The sequence below is a fragment of the Caloenas nicobarica genome, chromosome 17 (assembly GCF_036013445.1).
Source record: "Caloenas nicobarica isolate bCalNic1 chromosome 17, bCalNic1.hap1, whole genome shotgun sequence".
NCBI lineage: Eukaryota > Metazoa > Chordata > Aves > Columbiformes > Columbidae > Caloenas > Caloenas nicobarica.
Window position 1 is genome coordinate 2,833,238 of NC_088261.1, and position 23,510 is coordinate 2,856,747.

Sequence of the window (23,510 nt, forward strand, 5' to 3'; positions counted from 1 at the left end):
CTTTAGAATAGTCTGTCAGGAGTGAATTTGCCAACTTTCATCAGGAGTAACATCTCAGGACTGTGAATGTCTTATTGCAAAATGGAATAAGTGAAATATTCACTCTTTGTCGAAAACTTGTTCCTGATGTTTTTCTGTTTCTCTTCCAGGATATGTATGATTAAAACCTGCTGCCAAACACTTGCACTTACAATAGCAGACGCAGGTCTAGAACATGCCCACGTGACAAGGAAAATACAATTTTTCATGCTTTTCAGTTAAGAGTGTGCATTGTGGCACAAACCGTTATCAATAACAAACCAACATAATTTACCAGGGAACTAAGTCCAAAAAAATCTTGCAACATCCAGGGCAGTTCCTTCTCAAACTAAAATTTCTTCACCATTATTTCCAAGTTAGTAACCAAAACCCAAACAAGGTAATTAATATACGATCACTAATATAGGGCAGCACTAACGATTGAGGACAGAACTGAAAAGGATGTGAGATGTGCAGAGTGTGATCACACAGCTCCTAACGATGGAAATCAAATGCAGCACACTAAGGCGACAACAGGTATTCCAATTCCTTAACCAAATACAAAAGTATATCGTCAAAATTTCTCTACAAATTAATTTAAAATTAAAATTTAAAAGCGTGCTAAAATATAACAGTACCATTTACAAACCCAGGTTTTGGCTTTGAAAAGGTGAACTGAAAAAGTAGTGCCTGATGTAGGAATTTCATAAGTCGCCTCCCCCTCTGCTCCATAACAAAACCGAATGTGACCATGAAATTTTCAGTTCCTATTTTGTTCACCATTTCACAATGCTCAAGGGGTTAGAACAATATTTTCGCTTTTATAAGCCAATAAGGATTTTTTTCACAGCTCCATAAATCTCATTGTAAATTATCTTTAAAATAAAACACTACAATCCAATTACTTAAATAGGTCCATTATATACTTCAATGGGAGATGTTTCTATTCTAATTTGAACATATTTACCCATTATCTTTGACTGCATTGCTAATACACTGTTGTATGAATTTTCACAAGCTGGAACTGGAAACAAACTGTCTAGCAAGTGATCTATAAACTAATGCTTGCAGCACAGCTGGTTTAATAAAATATAGTATTATAATTCTATCTAGATTGACTGTATTCACCTAGTGTAAGCACAGCACAGCATTTTTCATCAAATTTCTTACAAATAAACAGCTTCCCTCGCTCACATTTCCAGACTGCTGCAAAATTCAAGGCTGCCTTAAAACGATTGTTTTCCCCTCAGCTAAAAACACACAATTTTTGTTATAAAGACAATGATGAAAGTGTTGAAAAAAGTGCAACACATTTATCTCCCAAAAAAACCCCAAATGAACATTGGGGTAATTTTTCTCACACTGTTTTTTTTAAAGTGACTATGCAGATTGTTTCTTCTTTAATATTTTTTACATCCATTATCTATTACAAATTACTCCATGGGAAGCACAGCTATAGTTCTAAAAATCTCAGTCAAGAACTTGTAATTTCTCTTTCTTTTTCAAACTCTCTAAATAAACCCAAACAGATAAATTAAGGATTTTTTTCCTATTGTCCATGATCTAACGTAATCATAACTAGGAATAATTGGCATGGTAATATACACATCAGGATTGCAACAAAACTACGTCTTTGCAATCTCAACATTTACTTTAATGAAAACAAGTTCAGAAATACTTCTGTTTGGTTGTTTCCTTAAATTTCGTTTGTCAAATCTTTGCAACATCTGCAATAATAAAAACCCCAACTTTAAAAGTTTCATTTCTCAGAGAATACAATCATCAGTTTCACAACTTTTACCTATTTCACAACAGAATTCTTCTGTTAAAAGCCTGCATAGGGAACAATCTTTTCTCTAGTTTTTTTAGCATTTGAAATAAAAGCAAAACAACTTTCATAATTTACTGCTTAAAAAAAAAATAAAGACATAAAAGTTCAGCTACTTACAGGCAAGACATTTTCCCCCAAAATTAAAGTATCTAGACTGGACTCGACTCTCGGCTAATACGATTCACTCCCTAGAACATTTGGGATGCTTCAGCTCCCCACATCCCTTTCAAAGATGATTCGTTTTTTTGGTTTGGAAATAGGTTTCCTGTGAGTGCTACAATACAGGCGAAGGAAGGTTAAATGATTAAACATTACTTCATTGGGTTAATCATCAGATCTCAACAACTGCAATGGAAAGAAGAGGCATAAAAAGGTCAGGCTGAAATACTGATTCACAAGCCTCAGCTGGCGGCTGGAGGAGCTTTGCTTCATAGCCGCCTTCAGGAAAATGGTCCATTTTATTGGTACCAGAATTTCATTACTACATGTTGCAAAAGCAAAAATAAAAACACCTTCCAGACCTCCAAACCTAAAGGGATACTAAAGCAAAATGGCATGTTTGGCTGCTAAGTCACATTTACCACAACGTTCCTCCTTTAAATACGCTTGATGGTACATCTTAGAGCATAATTTAACATGGATTGTTTATCTCTATTAAAAAGTCCCCCTTCTTGAGAGAATGGACAATCCTGTCTTAACTACAAGGCTTCCTCCCACCCCTGTTTTATTTTGTTTCCATCTATGATTTAAATCTCTTTCTTATTTCTCCCTTTTCTATCAAATAAGTTGCACAAGCTCTTCTGTATTTGAGCGAAGAAGGTCTCACTAGGTTTAGCTAACAAACTTAAGAAAAAAAATAAAAACCAGTATCAATGTTTACTCTTTTCCCTCTATAACACCGATTTGTTTTTAGAAAACAGAATGGTTATGATTTGTTATTCACATTGAAATGGTGAAGCCTCTTTTTTCTTACTCTAAAGATCGTTGATGGATCCGTAGCGAGTAACTAGTTGACGGTTACCAAGGTGCTCTGAATAACCAGTGTTGGATCGAATCCCATAGTCCTTGCAGGAGCCACTTTCTTGAAAGACGGCACAGATGGGCCTATAACAATTATGTGACCTAACAGTTTATTTACTACCATGAAGCTGCAATTGGTTTTCAGGAGCACCAAGCCACGAGTGCCCTCACAAAGCAGCAGCGCTGACAGCTGTCAGTCTCGGACAGAGATCATCCACAGAGCGAATGATTTGAAGCCCAGGAAAACCTTTCCACCGCGCTTGCTGCAGAGCCAGGTATTCACCCAGTGCCTGCAGACTCCCCGGAGGCCAACGTGGAACTTGCATTTGAGGAGGAAGTGGACAAGCCTTCAAAATTCAAGCATAGTTTATATTATGGTTATATTTACTAACTAGGAACGAAGTTTAATTATCCAATAATCTGAAGAGGATAACTTTTTTTTTTCCCAAAGACAATGTGTGACACTACCGTTGCAGATTATTAAAATTATAAATTCATTAACATTTAAAAAGCTGCCTGCAAAGACAGTGCTCCTTTTTATGGAAAAATCTGAGTTATGTTAAAAATGAGCTGCACAATATTTTGTTTCTTCTGGCTTTCTATTACAACACAATGGAATCAAACACAACTTATGGGAGAATGACCATTTGTGGTTAGGCAACGAATTCTAGAATTTCAGAGGACTGGGAAGAATTATTAACTCATTGAAATAACATATTAACTGCAGAAGAACAGTTTTAAAGAAGTCAGACAGCTACCTATGGGCTGGGAGGTTACAACATCCATCCACGCTGAGAAAGCAACAGATCGGCAATGACGTTTAATGATCAACACAGTAACTGGAATTGAGATGAGGAGAACAGAGATCGTTGCCTGTCGCTGCAAATAGGTCATTACTCAGTGACCAAAGAAACTGTTTCCTACCTCTCCTGCAAGACATCAAAGGTAACAGATCTCATGAGAAAGGTTCCTGTAAATTGCAAGCAGGAATATTCTGATAGTGGTTCATCTAAACACGTATGGAAAGGGCTGAGGCCCTGGACCTCTGTTCCAGCTTTCTCAAAAATACTTCCAGCTTAATGCAAATAAAGGGCAAACTAAAAGGGGATATTTCAGTCTTGATGCCCTGAGAGAAGAGGCTGTGAGAGGTAAGGTTTAACTTACTTATCACTCAAAACTCTGGGAAAGAAAAGCCCTGTCCTGGCAACCGGGCAGTCAAAAGACAAAGTTACAACAGGTTTGCAAGGATTACTGAGAGCAGCTAAGGGAAGGTGGCAGATCTCAGCGAGCACTGAAGTTTGATAAAGAAAGTGTTTACATACGACAGGCATAGGACAGACATTCCAGTTTAAGAGGCTGGCTGAAATTCTAAGCTCGGGAAGGAAATAAATTTCACTTCACAAGAAGTCTGGGTTTTCTGAGACATTAAATGCTGGAAAGGAATGGGGTGATCATATGGGAAAGTTAAAAGAGAAAGATACACCTGTGTTGAAAATGAAAGCACAGTTTACAATATGAAGACAACTGAAGAGCAAATGAAACAGGGCCCTCAACTTCACAGACTTTACCAAAGAACTGTGGAAGACAAGAGCGCAGTTCATACAAAAACTCATTAAACAGACTGTGCTAGAGATCTGAGGACTTAAAGCCAGTAAGATTTCAAACCATCATTCAGAGTATTTGTAGGCAAGGATGAGCACACAGTACATACTACATACGAATCCCAAGTCAACAAGAAATCAAATATACGGGTGAATTCTTCTACCAGCCTTTCCTAGGACAAGAATACTTAATACAGATTGTTGAGTCAAACGCACAGATTTATTTCCACATCTGTTTGTGTTCAAATTCTTGAGGTTGGTTGCATGTTAAGGGGTGATGCTGCAATCCACAAAGATAATCAGAAAGATGCTCATCTTTGGGACTTTGTAAACTCAGACATATGAGTAACTACAATTAGTTCTTGTGCCAGACGAATTTTCCACAGAAAATACAGTTAAACCTGTTGTCCTCATAATCAGATTTTAAAACTGCCATGAGAAAAGAAAGATGTAAGAAGCCACAGATAGAGCAGCAGGCAGAGCTGAATCCTTTGCAAGCCATATGGGAACAGAACATACCAGAGTAAAGTGTTCATTCCAACAGCAAGCTTTGCTTTCCCCGGTCATTTAATTTTACCTGTCTTGGAGTAAAAGTGTGAAAGTAAGAAGTCCAAGTAATGGATCCACTGAGTCAACCATCTCTGGACTAAACACACTATTAGCATTAGGAACTTCTAGGCATTTTCTTCATTAACCAACTGTACCTTGGTAAGAACATTTTATTTCCCTCACTTCTCCCTCTCCCCTAAACCACCTCAGGAGCTTTAATTTCAAGATTTTAGACTGTCACAATTCAGCACCATGCTCATGTTTGGAAGTGAAACACCAGAATGAACACTTATTGTGCACCTCACCAAGTCAGTAGGCACCTCAAATTTACTGCCAGGGTTTTCCACAACTAGACCCAAAGATCTTAGACTTCTACATAAAAAGTCCTTTTGCTTCACACTGCAAGAATAAAGACATTTTGTCAAGAATAAGACACAATTAAAGGAAGCAGTCTGAAGGAAGAGGAAGGAGCACGTCCTTTCAGCCTTATCAGATCTGTCCTACAGAGCAGTGGCCCTTGTAACCACATCCCCTGCCACCTCCAGCCGGGTCTGTGCAGTAGCACAAAGCAACGTGTCTCCTTTGACACTTTGCGATTTTATAGTGGTGCGTGAAATAAAATTTATTATTTCTTTGCTCACTGAAGAAGTACTTTTATATTCGCATCTCGTAGCAGACACTGCAATCTATTTAGTGGCAAAGAGTTGCCAGTTTGGCGTTGGGGAAGCAGCAAGGCTGTTAGGATGGTCCAGCTTGGAAGTGATTAATTACCCAGAGAGGTTGTGCAGCCTCCAGTCTTGGATGGTTTCAAGACCAGACCTGATGATGCCCTGAGGGACCGGAGCTGATCTCACAGGTAATGCTGCTCTGAGCAAAGTGCTGGACTAGAAGCTGCCTCAGGTCCTCTTCAAGACAAATTTTTCTGCGATGCCATAATGAGATACTGGCAGCCACCTACAGAGGGAAGAATGAAGCAGAAGAGCATCCTATCGCTCCGGTTCCCACACGGCAGCCACCGACCTCCGCAGCCTTTGCTCCTGCAGCTGAAAGCAGACGCTGGCGTTGCCGCCACCAACGTGCTGCCTGCCTAAAATACCATTGCAGCTGCACAGGGAGTGCTCATTTATCTCAAAGCTACAATTGCAATGAGTTATTGTGACCACAGGTCTGCCCGTCTAGTTATAGTGGTGCGACAAGCAATTCCAGGATGTTGTCAAGTTTTTTTTTTTAATCCATTACAAATTATTAAGGCCTACTTTGGGGCGGATTAAGATCCAGACATTGTAGGGAAGGGCTCATGGTGGCTGGAATGAATTATTGCTTTGCTTTAGCCACCATCATCGTGAAAGGAAGCAATTTTTGATAAACAAATAGACTGACCTTTTCAATCTGACAAATCAGAGCCAAAGTCACCAGTGCTGACAAAAATACACTGCTCTTCTACAGAGATCTTAGAAATAAGGAAGAAAACCCATATGCGGGAAAATTACTTGTAGAATAAAAGCGAGCAACTTCTTACACAGCTGAGAAATCCTTTTGCACACACCGGTCTCCCTCCTGAGTTCGGCCTGCAGACGGGCGACGCTTGACCCGCAGACGGGCGATGCTCGACCCGCAGACTGAGGAGCGATGCTCGATGCTCAGCCCACAGACGGGCGATGCTCAGCCCACCTCTTGCTTGCTCTCCCTGGGAAGCAGCAGAGGTTCCCAGACAGCTCGGAGAAGTGGTCTGCATACCAGACTCTTGTACAACACAGATATTTAAACAGTGTCTGGAAGCAGAGGCAAAAAAAAAAAAGGAGCCATTTTCTTGATTATGATACCATAATTAATTTCTATCCATTATTGAAGGCTCTCCCTGAGAAAATATTTTTGAAGCAGCTTATCTGACTCAAACTTTTGATCATTTTTCGGTCTTTGTCAGAATACTGGGGAGTGAAATATCGAATATTTAGGACGAAATTGTTCCCTTAGAAACTTGTGTCAAGCATCCCCAAAGCACACAGAGCAGGACACGCAAATCCTATGGCAGAGTTCAACTAACAGCTTCTCCACAACTACAGTGCAAATGCAGCTTGCAAGATCTCCAGTAAACTTGGTGACACACTTTCTGAAAAGGTTCATTTCTGTTGAAAAGTGAGAGACTTGTTACTACAAAAAATACCTCTGAGCTAATGTACTAATATTGAGTGAAAAAATATTGCAAAGTAATCCATGTTTCTTTGGTGGCTGGTTAATTTGATTTATGTACTTACACATTAAAATGACAGACAGCCGCTTTAACGAGTTCCATGGAACAGACATTATCACCAAGTGCCGTTCAAAGAAGAAGGTGAAAAAGTCATCCCCAGATCACCATTAGCAAACCTAACATAATGCTCCTTGCTGTTTTTTCCTTATCTGAAAGCAGGTGTGCAAATGAATAGAACAATGCAGGCACAAGGCTGCCCTATTCTCTTGCCAGTGTCCAAAGAAATCCTGCAAGGAGGTTTGTTACAGCTGCTATTGTCTGCTCTCTGCCTATATTAACTCTTCGCTGTCGCTTTTCTCAGGAAGGTCTCTATGACCAGTTCTCTTCTTTAAAGCTTTCATTGACTCATTCCAAAGCTTATTTCAACTTGGGAATTTTGGAGAACAATTTAAAACTAAAGTGTTACTGAGTATATTTACTGCTTGTTATATTGTTTGTGGAAAAAAAAAAAATGACATTTTTACTACTAGTTTACTATCAGTTTGTCATCTCACTCTCAAGCTATAGCATTCACAGGAAGCTTCTCAAGTGAAGCTGCAAGGTTTGATTAGTTTTGAATTTCCATTTAATTATGGGTCAAGATAAGAGGCAAGATACCTCTCCCACATATATTAACAAATGCAGGCAGCCAACTTTGGGAATGCAGAGGGTGAGGACAAGCCTCCTGGTGGCCACCCAGCACCAGCCATCTCCTCCTTGTACAGCACAATTCATAAAGAGAGGAAGCTGATGAGGAAAGGGGGTGACTGGAAGCCTGAGCAAGAGCAATTATGAACGGAATTTGACGTTGGGTTTAAACAAGTTATTTCTGGGAAAGCAAAAAAAAAAAAAAAGAAGTTAAGGTTTTCCAGTTATTGTATGTGACTCTACCACTTCCATTTTTGATAAGTGCTTTACAAAAACCTGCCTGCGGTCTGCTTTAACTTCTTTTTTCTTGTACCAAATACCTTTTAAACCTTTTGATTAAACAAGCCAGCAGGCAGCGAACCCTTTTCAAGCAGGGACTTATCAGATACTAGCTGTTCACTTAATCACGGGAGAGATCCACTTTTAATTTGGCCATCTTGTTCTACACTGTTAATTAAGTAACATTCTGCTTGTTAGTTGAATCTAATAATTCCATTTGAATTAAGTCACAGTGTCGTGTCAGAACACAGCGCTGGGTTCTCCCAGTAACCGTGCCTGGGTGTGGTAACGTACTTTGTTCTGCTCCCGCAAAGAGAAACCCCACATGGAGATGTGGAAAAGCAATCCAGACCTTTCGGAAAGGCTGGAAAGATGGGTTTAACATGCATCTAACCGTCACTATCGCTAAAGTTCATCAGTTTAACTCCTTGCAGACAAGGAGCCGACTCTCCGAGCAGGAAGTTGTCCGGTGGAACTCCTGACGCAATGCAAACCGAAGCAGTCGCAGCTCAGTTTAATACAAAGCCTCTTGAGTCCACGTTGACAAATTCTTTAACAAGCCCTGTGGTTACAGGGAAGCTGGTTTCAGTCTGAGTCACTCCTGTTCAAACAGTTTACTGGAAATGGAGGGGAGGGGGAATTTTCAGAGAAGTCATGTGATGGCCAGACAAACCACAACCAGTAAAGGTTCAGTGGAGTCAAAACCAGGTCCCAGCAACAGCTGACACCCAGTGTGCAGATGGCACTCAGTCATCTGCAAAAGGGTCCTGGCTGCATCGCAGCACTTCCATGGATTTAACCCTTTTTGTGTTCTTTCAAAGGCAGGACACGGTTCGGACAGTAAACAAACAGCAGTGGCTGATAGTAACATAGGCAACTAGAAAATATTTTTACATGGAAAGTTGGCTGCAGCAGCGCTGCACAGAAGCAAAGCCTGATGTGTAAATCATTAGTTCTTAAAAATATGCCACTTAATGAATCCAAACACTTAGAGTCATTAAGGATTAGATATACAGCAAAGATATCAGGACTTTCTCCTCTTAGCAAGGAGTACCATGATACAGCAAGGGCCCACGCATTACACACTAAGTACCTTGAGGGAAACTGGCAATTAGAAGCTTCATTTTCACCAGAAACCTCCGTCAGCTTTAACTGTTTCAGCATGACAGAGAAAAGATGAGAATACTAAACAACCAGCAACTATTAACTGGAGCAAGAGTCCCTGCACACGTGCGCGTAGACATGAAACTGTACCCAGCTCTGCTGCACTGTGTTATTACCAAAGTGCTGCCCCAGCACTAAGCGGTGGATTCACTTCCCCTAATTGAGAGGTTGGTTTGAGCGGCCGCGCTGGAGATACTGCCCATGGCGAAAAGGTCTGATAAAAAACTCCTTTGCTCTGGAATTCGTCTGGAAGAGAGTTAACAGCAACTGAGATACCGTTTCAAACACTCGCAATTTTTAAATATGGCCTTATGTATGAACAAAGATGTATGAACAAAGCAGACCGCGTTGCTGTGTGGCTCTAGCATGCTGGGCTGTGCATTGTGTGGAGCTCTGAGAAATAAAGAGCCTTGTTTGTAAACCACACTCCTTCTCCGGGGCAAAGTCACTGGATTTTAACAAGAGCAGCCACGAGGCAAGAGAAGCTCTGACGCTCCCTTTATGTAACTGAGACCAACTGGTGTGCACGCACTGAAAGGAGAAGTGGGTGTTCCTTTAAAACGAGGGGCTTTTTCGGAAGTATTGCTCACGGAAAGTACGAGGCAGGCTTAGGCATCGTCTGCAGGATAATGAGTTTTCTGAAAACCAAGCTCAAGGAGACAGGTCACTTAGATCTGAGATTTATGACAGAAAATTCATCAATAGACTCTTTAAATAGTATTTTACTCTGTGTAACTTTGAATGGGATTAAACAGCGTAAAGGTTTAGTGCCCTTTTAGGCCCTTCTAAAATTTTTTTCTTTTAAAGCGCCAAGCTAGCAAGCACGTTTGCCCTCACAGATCCTTCAGGCTGGACGTTACATTTGTGGTCTATTCTCACCATAGAGGCTCCTCATCTGTTTCTCGAAATCACCATTGTTTTTGAGAAACAGCAGCGACGAGCTTTCTAAACAAAACACACACAGGCGAAAACATCAAGGCATTTGGCTTTGCCTCGTAGGCAAGAACCGGAGGAGGAAGCTGTTCTTCCAAATCCAACACACTCATTTTCAGGCCTTTCCAAAAGGCAGGATGAAGCGAGACCTTTATACTGAAAGAAGGCTCCTGTCACTCGACGTCAAACATTTGTAGTAATCTCCATGGCATACGACACTCGTCGCATCCCCCGTGTTCTCTGAAGCATAAGGCTTCGGCTTGGGAGAGGGGGAGAAGCTGATGTGGGTAACAAAAATTGTTATTGAGCCATTTAAAAATAGACATCTTAACTGCTCATGAATAGCAATTACAGAACAAATAGCGATAAACTACGCTGAAGATTGGGATTTACTCAAGGTCATAGGAAAAGGCAGGCCTGTCTCCCACAGACATCGAGCAAAAACACGACTGAAGCCAAAAGCAAAAAGGAAGTCGTATTAGCAAATGGAAAAAACTGAACTGTCAGTTTTATGAGCGCAACACAATTTAATCGGATTGTCAAAGCCTCATGTTAAAAGAGTTTTATAGAAACCAAACCACAAGAGGAGTTTAAAAAGAATTTTTTTTCCTGGCCATCCATCCACAAAACAACACGCTTCAATCCAAATTCAATTGCCAAGAAAAAGTACTGGTAAATAACACCCTCGTTTTTCTTAATTAATTACACAACGCCATTCGCTCACTAAGGGCAGTCAATACGGCTCGCTATATTTTGGCCTGTCCTAACAAAATGCTCTCTAGCAAAAATTTTCTTCCCAAGAATCTTACTGTGCGTTCTGGAAACCAACTCTGGCTGCTCCCACAACTGTACACGCATAGAATTTGCTGGGCGCATTTCAATAAATACAGATAGCATTTCAGCTCTCCAGTCGTGTTTTCAACTGGGTTCAATTTTTTTTTTTTTTTACCACAACCTGACTTTTTTATACAGTTAGGGATTGATTTTGCAAAGAAAGGACTGATGACGGACTAAAGAACAGAGCAGATTTTTTTCCCCCCTCGCTGCATCTTTAAAGAAATAGAAGAATTTACTATTTACAATAGCAGAAAAACCCTTTGGAACTTTCTAGTAGGGGAAAGCTCTAAGAAAACACACGGTTTACTGTTAAAATTACTAGATTGCACTCAGTATTTCCCGAAAAACCACTTTCTTTCATGGAAGAGCTTCATCTATTTTTTAAAGTGAAGGAGAAAAAAAAAGTATATACTTATATCAAGAAAATACCCTGGAAGAACAGTTTAAAGACAGCAGTTCATGGTAAATAGCATCTGCTGGTTTTTTAATAGCAGTCTCATGACCCGTTTCAACTTATTGGCAGACAAAACAGGATAAGAAGGAAAAAAAAACAGAAGAGAAATTCAGTGGCAAGTAGCTTGAGGAAAAATAAATGTTTCATTTATTCTAAAACACTATCAATAACTTGAGAACAGGATGCAAACTCCTGACCTGAATGAAAAATTATCTACAATAATATCTGACTGATGTACAGCATCAGTTGTAACTATGCTGTAACACGAGCAGCATTTAATCCATCAAGAAAATGAATGACAAGAGTAACAAAAAGGGATTCAGAGCAGTTTGGCTGCATTTTTACATCAGGAAAAATATGTTTTCTCAGGCTGCTGAATGGGTAACGCGCTGGCCCCTGAGAGTGTCAGTGACACACAGGCAAGTGTCACCTGAAGGGGATGAGCTGACTGAAAATCATCTGCTTTAAATGCAGCTGTAACAACCATGACCCTGGAACAGCCGCTCCTGTGTCACCGTTTTTTGTGAGCCCTCTTTCTCCCTACCTTGATTGTGCTGCTCTTGGAAGCCTAAATAAATGCAGTATTTGTAGCAAATTCTTTGGCTGCGCTACCATACGTGCTCAAGAACCTGCATTCTTGTCCTCCCAGCGCCAGAGGTTTCTCTACCCACTGGAGGATCTTTTTCCACCCCGGGAAGTCCCTTGTGAACTCACACCAACTGATTCTTGGCCCATTCCCATTTCATCGGAATGGATATTTACTCCATCGAGTTGTTCTGTGTTTTATTAATTGTGTTGTTTTGCACTGTTCTTACTTGTGCAGTCTCCGCATGTTCCAGCATCTCCTCAAATTCCTGGTACTCTTCATCATCAGGTTCAGCACCGGAGAGTCGGGCCGCCCGTGCCATGAAATACGGGGGCAGCTCTCCAATGGCTGTGCCAGCACCCTGGGAAAAGAATAATTCTGACTTATTTTTCGTGTTTATTCTTAAATAGGAAACATGTGATACCCACAGTCCCACAGACACTTCAAATTGTTAGAACTGATGAGACAAGCTGCTTTGAGAAGTTTGCTTTTAGCCCCCAGGTCAGATTTCTCCCAATTTCAAACATAAAGCTGTTGCTTTGAAACTCCGCTTTCCCCACTTTCCTCGTCCAGCAAAATTCAGCTTCTCCCAGCACGGGACTATCATGCCACAGGTCAGTGGCTCCCAGGTCGTCGTCTGCAACGTCCAAACGACGCGATGTGTGGATCTCTGGGGCTCTGCAGAGCTCCCGGTGCGCCGGGGCGGCCGCCGCTTGTCCTGACTCAGCACCCCCAACACATCCACCAACACGTGACGGCCCTTTGCCCTGCACGGCCTCCAAAATAACCCGGGAACTCCTCCCCGGTGCCGTCATGTAGTTTTACTTGTCCAGTCATGAGACTTTGTGCAAGTGTTTATTAGAAAACAGGCTCGAGTTTTACAACAGCTATGAGCAAGGAAATTAAGGTTAAGCGAAGCTTGATCTCGAGTTCTGTCTCTCCTTTAGATGGAATAAAGACAGCCAAGAGAACTTGAGATGAAAGCACGGTTCCCTTCTCACCACAGGAAAATTATATTTGTTTTCTCAGGACATCAAATGACTCACTTCAATCTTGTGGGTAAATGCAACTTTAGCTTAACCAAGGAAAGAAAAAAAGAAAATAAAAGAGACATCTAAGATTGAACATATGGATAAACAGAGGCTAATGAAACAGGAACTTGGATTAAACTCAGGATGGTTTAAATATAGGACAGGTAACAGCACAATAGTCGGGCACCACACTGGAAGAGTGGTAAAAACTCAGCTACATGCAGATGGCTTTTCTTTCCTAGGGTCAGTTGTAACAAATGCTTTTCTATCCCTTTGAAGTAACGTGAAAGCTTTTCAATTTCCTTTGTTCCTGCTCTATATGCTGCTGCAAGCGAGGAAGAATTCAAGGGAGAATTCCAGCTGCTGTGGATATCCCAAATCAACAGGTTGCGGTTTTAAATGCCACCACTCTCTGCAGATACCCCAACTGCAAAGTTCTCAGTTTAAGCATATAAAGTGCATGGCCTCATCTGTTTATGCCCTTGTTTTCCACAGAAGAAAAATGTAAATGAGTGCAACAAGCTGAACTTCATTAATCTGCCTATTTCTGGCACAAGGGAAGATAAGCCTGAAAACAGTAGCAACAACGTTTCAGAAAAATTAACTTGAGGTTATGTTCTCAGGGTGATGCAAGAACAAAAAGTCACATTGCTGCTCCGGGCTCTGCCAATTTGCTTTGGCTTCGTTTCGTTAACTGAGGAAGAGGTTCACATGCATGTACTGGACATGAACTTTCTTTAAATTGGATAAGTCACATGCTCTTTATTACAAAACATTTCAGAAGTGCAACAAAAATCATATGATTTCATGTCTGCTACAGATGGGTTCGTTAAGTGCACTTAAAAAAAATAAAGCAGCAGCAATTAAGGGATCCAAACCAGCAACTATTTAACTGCTTTTTTGTAACATTAGCTGTCCATTTTCACCATTTAACTCCGAATGCCAGTTTTACATGGAGATTCCTTGGACTAACAACAACTTGGAAAGGCAAATGCTAATCAAAATTCTTTTACACACATACATTCAGAAAAGGAAACTGCAAAATTACTCCACTAGAAAAAGAGTCTTTTAAACAGTTTTTATCCTGGTCAGGACACAGGCTGCCTGTTCTGCTAATCCTGAGCAATTAAACATTTTTACTCTTTCCCCTTATTTCTTGTAAAAAACAATAAAAAGAAAGGGCTGCAACGCATTAAAAATGTAGGGCACTATTGAATTCCTCGTCCCTGCGGGATGGAAGGCTGTGAAAACTGGCATACACCTACCGGATTGTTTCTGAGAGTCCTTCTGCAGGCCAGGACTGGTGGAGCCAATTTTTATAGCAATTGAAAAAAGCATCATTTTCATTTCACCTAATAATTCCTTAGATACAGTGATATTTAATCCTCGTAACACTCATTATCAGCAAAAAAATGGCTATCACTGACATGCAGGGGACTAGTAATTATTTTAATCTCTGGAAAAAGAACTGTACCTGGTTTAAGTTGGCTGAAAGAACCGCTGATGTTTTTGTGATCACAATCAAATCCCTCGTGCAGATAAATCTCCACATTCGGTCCTTGCAGGATACTTAGTCTGGGCAGCTTTATAGCCAGAGGTCTGCAAAGGCCCCACTGGGACCGTCCTGCTTTCAACATTTCACAAGAAAACTTATATTGCTGCCACCCTCCTGTCTCCCTCCAAACTATCACGGAGAGTGGCCAGATTTCGCTTTGGAGCCTTTCGACATAATTGCACTTTACAAGTCTAAAGGAAACAGACTGTTGGTGCTGTTGTACCTATTCCTCGCAGGGCTCCATGTGCTGCCTTAGGAGCACACGTGTATACATCCCGTAATTCCTTTTCTTTTGCATTTAGCCAGGGTTCATCATAGTAAGTTCAGATTTTAGATCCAATTAGAAGTTGCTGGTTCCATTGGAAAAAAAAAAAGGGGGGGGGGAAGAAATTTTAGGAGCTCATTCAATTGTACCCAGTTTAGGAATTGAACTTAATATTCTTTATTTCAGTTTAAAAGCAGAAAATTAATTCTTTGCTTGTTTTTAATAAGGTTTTGATTTGCAAAAAAAACCAGCCTTCTCACTTTCTAGAAGTCCCCGCTACTGTCCTGTTAAGATGGACATTTGGTTTACGTGTGACAGAATCGAGAATAAGTTTCTTCAACAACTCCCATTAAAAAAAATGAACTGGAATTTAGACAAAAGAAACATACTGGAAGAAGCAGCAACAATCGCCAAGTTGATTTGGCTTACAGGAAATTAGCACGCAATGTTTATGTACTCATGAAGCATTCCAAGAAAGCATAACGTTACACTAGAGCCGCTGGTAGCCAGAGGATGCTCCCAGGGGAAAAGCCGGTGGAGACAGAGCTCAGCGAGAAGGTGGATGACGGGGAACGGGAGGGCGAGAAGAAAGAACATGGGGGGGAAAAAAAGAGGAATAGAAACAGTCTCGCTTGGTCCTGTTCCTTTATCCTTTCCCTGGCCTGAACCCAGAAACACGGCTGAGACTGAACTTGTTCTCCCTCCCGGCTGCTCAGGAGGACACAAGTTTTCAGGGCTTGCAATTCTATTAACTCATCTCTAAACGACTTAATTCTCATCGTAGTTCAGTTATTTGACATGTTGGAGATTAAGCAATAGATGTTTACCCTGAGCTACACTTGTATTTTGCAACCCTAGAAACGTAACTGCAAATGCCATTTTTATTACGCTAGTCTCCATTAAACAAACTTGAGCAGAGGGGGACGAGGAAGAAAATTAAAAGAAATTTTATATTTATGGTCTTATATGTACTTGTATATTTAGCTACTCATCAGGCAATACTCTCCTCTTATTAAAAAGAGGGAAATTTAAGACGTACTTTGCATCTTGAGAGGGCTGTAAGTCCACCTTCCCTGTTACTATTTTGACTTTGGGTACTGCTCCGCATTACTTCCGTCTGTAACGTGTGCAACCTAACTGGAATTTTTGTAGGAAACACAGCCGCTGATAACTTTAAAAGCTGTAGTGACCAAAGTTGCCTTCATGTATCTTTTCATATCATTAGAAGTAATGCAAGGACAGACATCAGATACCATGTATTTTCAGAATTTCTTCTCTCTACATTTGAATTGGACAACCAAGAATTTAATAATCAAATCATCTGTCAGAACAGGAAGTCAGTAGTAAAATAAAGTTAATTTGGCATGCGGCTCACAGCAGATGCATCTGTGTAAACTGCAATTCAAAATAATCTACACAGAATGAAAAAAACATCTTAGCTGACCAAAATCCTCCAAAGATCAAACTTCTATAAAAAGCTGCAGAAGGAAAAAAAGGAAAAAGGAAGTTCCAATCACAGCGTTTCCTAAGACCCTGATTCGCTTAAAACAGGAAAAGCAGGTTAGCTTTTAAGTGAAGTTTGCCATGATGGAAACAGGCAGAGAAACAGAAAGAAAACACAGAAATATGTGCAATATAACACTTTTATTTAATCCAGTCCATTGATGCAACCCAACATCTCGGCTATGACATTAGGGCGCGAGTTCTTTGTATGAGTAACTGCAACTTCAGTCAATTCCAGGCTCAAAATTTTTGAAATTATTTAGTGCTTAATGACATGAAGTATAAGATCTGACAGCTACGAGATCACATGGGACACAGATACACTTGCTGAAACTTACCTGTTACATCAACAGCTTTGAAGCACGTGAGCGTTTTCTGCCAGCATTTAGAAAAGCAGTCAGCGCTGCAGCCGATAAAAGAGAGCCCAGTAATATCCTTTTTCTTCTCTTTTAAAGAGATTAAAATTAACCAGGGCTAGTACAGAAAAAGTTCATCAGGAAAGCAACTATTCATATTGCAGATATACCTGTTAGCATTGGCCGCGTAAACCATTGTTGTTTTGCTAATTCAGGAATTCTTATGTATCGCTGAACAGAGAAATCAATTAAAATTGCTGAAGGTTTCTAAAGGCAGCCTTACCCACATGCAGGCCTCCAGCCGCACTTTGGAGATGATGGCCCAGAGCGAGATGGATCCTCCAGCCGGCTCCTCATCGGGGCAGATAATCTGATCTGGGTAAGGAGGCTCCGGAAAATTAACTGAGTTACATTCATAAGCAGCAAGAGTAACTGATGCTATGTGTGGACCCTGAAAAAAAAAAAAATAAAGAAAACCACAAGTAATTTCAAACGCATTTTATGTTAGTTAAAATAAAAGTTAAAATTAAACCCCCACATTTTTCCCCCAGTGCAAGGCACCTGGGCTAAAACTTAGTGTTTCTCATGTCGGCCATTACTCATGTTATACATGTAAAATGTTGGGGTTTCTTTTAGACCATCTGAAGTGCAATGTTGAACTATTCATTCTCTTCCAAAAAAGAAAAAATCCTTCTTGTGTTCCACTAAAACATTAAGGAGCCTTTGAGCTCTTTGAGCTTTGCCACACCAGCGTATGAGGTCGCCAAGGAGAAATGAGTCCTTGCTTCTTAAAAAACAGGAAAATTTTCAAAACTTTAAAATGTTCTCCTTAAGGTATTTATGGCCTGCAGCTTTATGAGAGCAGGTGTTTTCCCTACTGTTGCTGTTAGAAGATGAAGGCATTTAAATTCTATGTTAATTTTTTTTTTCATGACTGGGACTTACGACATCTTACAATGGACCTCCTTAACTTTTGGATCTTTCTCCAAAAACCTGTTGCTTAATTTGTGTAAGCTTTTCTGCATATACAAGAAAGTGATCTTACTGCTGTTTGCTAAAAATGGCTTGAAATGTAACTCAAAACTTATATGTTATTTAAATGCCAAATAATTGAACTACTTCTAGTCTCCATCTTACATCAAAAGATTTTTTTGGACAGACCTCCAATAAAACCAACATAAAAATCTGTTCAAGAATTAAACTGCTACATACTCAAAAAAACTGAAAGAATTGCCATTATTTTAATACAAAAGAAGTCAGGAGTAATTCAAACGGTCAATGGCCTGAACACTAAACATTGGAACTAAAAAATAAATCACTTAGCAAAAGGTCAGGGAAACACTGGTCAGGGAAGGAGGAGGAAATAAAAAAAGTACTGAGTAAAACTAAGGTCTTTTCATAGAAGTCACAGATTTAAATACATTTTAAAAGTTGACTTTACACGCAGAACAAATTACACAAACCTTAACTGCTGCTGTTAATTATTTGATAGGTTTAGATGCCATATTGGAAAACATATTGTCAACAATTTCATTCTATTTTTTTTCTTTTAAATAAGTCGGGTTTTGTTAGACAAATAAGGGAGCCTGATACCACCCAGACTGAAGCTTCATTTCTTACAGAATAAGGAGGGAAAGCGTGGCAGACCCCAGCCCGGCCATTCCCTGCCCAAGGCTTCCAAAGCCCTTTGAAATGCAGGACTGGGGATCCAGAGGACCCTGCGGGCTTCATTTCCACATTAAAGGGTGAAATTCCACCGCAGCTCTCACACCAGACGTGAAGCTCCATTGCTTTTTCTACACTGGCTGGGAAGAAGATTTTAGTTGGGTTCACTCACATCAACATTTCATGTCCCCCCGATGAGACCAGAGCACTGGGCTTAGGCAATTACATTGATAATGTAAATTTTTTAAAGGCAGTGAATTAAGAATGTTGGGGGAAAAAAAAAAAATCAGTTATATTTTTCTGTATGACAGCTGCGACTACTGTTGCTATATGTAAACAACTCAAAATAAAAATCTTCTGGCGTGCAATTGGTGTAAGACAAGCTGCTCTGAATATCAAGGAAATTATTTTATATATTCCTTGTTGCTTTACAGGAGACTAATTCAAAGCACTTCGGCATACTTTGGATTAAATGAATACACAGACAGAGCCTCTTGAGAAGATAAATGAGGCACATCTCTCTTAGAAAAAAAAAAAAGGTTCATTGAAGTAAAACTGAAACAGAAGAGATCCAGAAGTTGATACACAACAGAGATTTTGATGTGAAAAGTAGAACAAGGAATGGATGAATGAACAAGTGACTAATAACTTGTACTATCGACACTTCTACAGGCCCCAATGGCAATGGACAACTGTTTGGTACTTGCAGCAAGATCATCCCTCTCCCCAGCACCTTCACATCTCAACGAATAAGGTATCTCTATTTTACTCAGAGGACAGATATGAAGAGAGAGTTGAAACTTCCCTAAAATTGTAAAGTACATTCATGGCAAACCTGGGAACCTCTTTGTCCACTGTACTCTGAAAGTGAGGAATTTAATTCCGTCCCTGCTTCCCCCTCCCCAGTCTAACAGCCACCTTGGGACACAGAGGGTCTCTCAAACCATCTTCCTTAAATTATGGTTTTCACCTGCAGAAATTTGCAAAAAAATTATCTTGAAGGGCCAATTTGCATGGAGGAAATCCCCACATACTCGAGTTGTAAATGACCATTTCCTACGTTCCCTTGACAGGAAGGGTAAAGTTGTTGCCAAGGCAGTGAGATACGGTGTGCGAATCAAGAAGTACGGTTTTCGGTTCCACAAAATTTGGAAGACGCCACACTACAGCGTAACTACAGCCAGCTGCGACGGGAGACTGTTAGTTTCAGTTTTATAATAGCAAGAGACAAATTTAGTCGCTACTATAGCGAGGCCCCCAACCCCTTGCAAGGTGTCAGTGACAGAACTACCAGCATTTCTGCCCAAACGGCACACAGGGGCTGTGAAGACAACCGTACAATGACAAAATACCTAACTGGAGGCTGCTGCATGAGCTTCTTGCCATGAGCAGCTTCTTTCAAAACAGTTGCCATCCTTGAAATGGCTTTACGGCCTCCACTCCTGTTAAGAGCGCTCTCCCAGTCTCAACAAATGTCTGCAAAAGGAAAAGTTTTACAAGTAGCCAATGGAAAAAAAGGCATTTCGCAAAGCAGCTGTAAACGGCCGAGCCACCTGAAGACCAGGCCAACTGGACATAGTTCTCCCACTGCAATGTAAACAATTCTATAATGGAAAAAAGTTGGAGTTATGGAACCCACAGAAGCCACATTTTAACCAGAATAAGAAATAAACCATAAACGGTTCATTGAGAGCGGTGAAGTGTGAGTATTGGAACTCTGAGCGAGCCAAAGGAAAGCAGAACGATGCCGTGGCCTCCCGGCTGTCCCGCTGGTCCGACGGCCAAGGGCTCCCAGCTCAACATCGCCCACGTCTGCTTTTGTTCCAGCTCGGCCCCAAAAGCTTCCGCAGGGCTCGGTGCTTTCGCGAAACCCTGGTTCCCAAGCACCCCCAGACAACGGCTGGCTGAACAGGACCGTGGTTGCAATGGGGTGGGAAGGAGGATGAGTGGGAGAGTCGCTGGAGGCTTCATCACAGAGGTGCCATTTTGCTTTATATTTAGCAATAGTGATGGTTTAACTCTGAACGGAACACGGAACCTACTTCGAATGAGCTTTAGGTGCCACCTTTGGAAAATCCCAGTCAATATACACTCAGGTATTTTCCTTATACTCCTCCCTGTGCCAGAAGGATTAACTCTCATGCTGTTTTTCAATCCTCTTCACAAATAATAACCTTCTCCACCCTCTCCTCCTCCTTCTCTGTGTGGGGCTGCAGTAAATACTCGGAGTGTTTTGTCTCTCTGCAATAGCTCAGATTATTTCAACACTTTATGAAAACCTCTAAGACACCCCATGTTTGACTCTAACTGCAGCTCTGCTTTTGAAAAGGGCATTTGCAGAACTGTCGTACCAGACAACAAATACTAAAACCAGCCCATTTAGTAGACGCGCTGCTTGCCAAACCAGAAAGAGTCACTGAAATTCAAGGCATGTAAAATCCTGAACACCAACTGTCTTTCCCTCACCCTCTTCCAGTGATTTTTGGTTTTAATTTTAAATTGCAGGAGGCACTAACAAGGGCTAACAGAGCAGAAATCGAGAAACATTCTGCTGACTCGGGTGAGAAGCATTTGCTCGCCACTACTGATGGCCAGAAGGAGCCCGTGGTTAGGCTGGAATGCGATTTGTTAGAAATATCTGTACAATTTACAAATCAAACAAGACAAGATCTGCTCATGAGGATCAACTCCACATACACCAACTTTTTTTAGCAATAGTAATTTAGGGGAGTTTGGAAATCCCTCTCTACACAACCCTGATGTCTCGTAGAAGGTACCCTCGAACTCTTGAACTCACAGACCTTCAGAGAAGCTTTGTTCAGTGACTGAAGGGACCCTGGTTAGAATAGACACTGCTAATCCTAGAAATAAGTTACTTTAAATGCTGTATTAGGAAATTTCTAGAAAGTATCATCTTTTAATCTACAAATCATGCTTGGAAATCCATCAGTGCAAGCAGAAAGAGAGGGCAGGCAAGAAGTTAAAATCCTTAAGAACATGCTGATATGTATAATACTTACAACAGAACGGTCTTTACCGTAAGGAAAAATGCCTGTATACCCCATTAAAACTGAATCATATTTTCACATTATTAATCATTCTGTGCACCTAGACTGCGAACACAATTAAAGCTATAAACAAACTCCACCTCGAATGCTGGTTTCTCACATGCCCCTTCACAGAACAGCCATCCTGCTGAAGCGACACGAGCACAACAACTACTACATCTAATGTTAACCTTTTATTTTGGGTCAAAATATAATTTTAGACTGGCTCTAATTTAGAAACATTTCACAAAGAAAAGTGATGTGTCTGCCAGCAAGACAAATATTACGCTGAACTCATTGCTGAACTTAATACACTAAGAATCTGTTTTCCTCCATGGATACGCTGCTTTTCATACTGGGTTCACGACTCAGCCCTTCCACAGGGGGGAAACATGTCATGCTATATTTGATTAAGATAAATTGGAAAAACAAAAGCTTGCTTCTCATGGGAAACATCCTGCAAGCATTGCCCCAGGCTGCGACTCATCTCATACTTATCTCTGAAGTCATTACACCTCTCAAGAAAGTAACACCAAGTTACAGCATCTCTTATCTCCAATAGCAGTGGACAACTACCCACAAAGAAAACTGTGCTGTGATTAACAGGGGAAAAGCTCGATCTGGAGGTGACTAGTAAATATGTCAATCTAGTCTGTCTGTCTGCGTTACGAGATTAAGACGTCTCGTGATTTTATATAATGTCTGGTATGTGCTGCTGGCTGTGAAATGGGGCTGAGAACGAAGAAGGACCTGTACCTAGAGCATCCTCAAGTGACACAAACATCCATCAAGCGGTCAGGGCCAGTTTTAGCAGATCGTCGCGGCATTTCAAGCCATGTATTAATTTTACAATCACGTCTGTTAGTAAGTTTCTATTCCCACTTCAGTCAGACTTGCCCCACAGTGCAGAGCTGATGGAAATTCCAAACAATGAGCCATAAGCTCCAAATATGACTGAACAAGAACCACCGAGGGGGCCGGCACATGGTACCATTGCCTGCGTAATGGGGTCATGTTGCTACTTTGAGGAGTAACAAGAAAAGCAGACGTTTAGAAAGGCCACGCTACTTTCTATAGGAGCAAATGGACTCATGTCAGGGAAAGGCACAATTACAAGAATCCAAGTTTATACTCTGGTGCTGACGGAAGACAAAAATAAACTGTCAGCATTCTCTCCTTGCCCATCCCTAGCCACCCGCTTGTTATTTCTGAAGAATAAATCACAGCGTCTATTCAAATTGACACTAGTACTATTGACTTTAACGTCTCCAATTAGAGATCATATTGCACTGTTATCTTTATTTCCAGCCTGTTCAAGGAAGCGGTGACATGAAAAGTAAGAAGTTCAGCCTGCACATAAAAAAACCAAAAGAGCAGAAACTCCAAGGGAGCAAATGAGGAGAAAGCAGAATGTGACCTCCCTGCAGAGACACAGAACCAGTGACGAGGAAGTGGAGCAGATAGCGAAAACAAGGCGTCAGCATCTAAAAGGTAAAGTCCATCAACCTTCAAAAGGAAGCAAAGGGTGCAGCAATCGTCTCACTAACTCCTCAGCTCACTAACTCCTCAGCTCGGTGCGAGTTCAAATCACCACAGCTGGCCAAGACCCCCAGTATAGCTTAACCACTAACATGACATGGACGTTTTGTGGACTTCTGAAAAGTCGAGTTAAGGTAGCTAATCCTGTACAGATGGAGACGCTTCGCATTAGCTGTTTATTGCCACAGTTCCAGCTTTAGATAAACCGTCCAGACTCTGACGTACGGCGCTTCCAGCAGCACTGGAGGCCGTATATGGAGCTCCCAGTCTCACCAGTTGGGCTCTGACTCACGCGGTCCGGCCGCTCACAGTGGGGCAAGACGGGAGGTTATTGCTTCCAGCTGTTCCACCACCCTCCAGCGGGACCAGCCGCGGCTGCTCGGCGCTTGCCAGGCTCAC

At 41.1% G+C, this 23,510-nt stretch overlaps 1 protein-coding gene across 4 annotated transcripts in view; it reads right to left on the bottom strand.

Annotated features, from left to right (window-relative positions):
• VMP1 (vacuole membrane protein 1) overlaps positions 1–23,510 on the bottom strand; it is a 62,238-nt gene that overhangs the window by 19,111 nt on the left and 19,617 nt on the right. For all 4 annotated transcript variants that reach the window (XM_065647276.1, XM_065647275.1, XM_065647274.1 and 1 more), the window contains 2 exons: positions 17,144–17,311; positions 12,380–12,511 (listed from right to left, as the gene is read on the bottom strand). In XM_065647276.1, the coding sequence (XP_065503348.1) occupies positions 12,380–12,511; positions 17,144–17,311 (300 nt within the window). The remainder of the gene's footprint in view (positions 1–12,379; positions 12,512–17,143; positions 17,312–23,510) is intronic.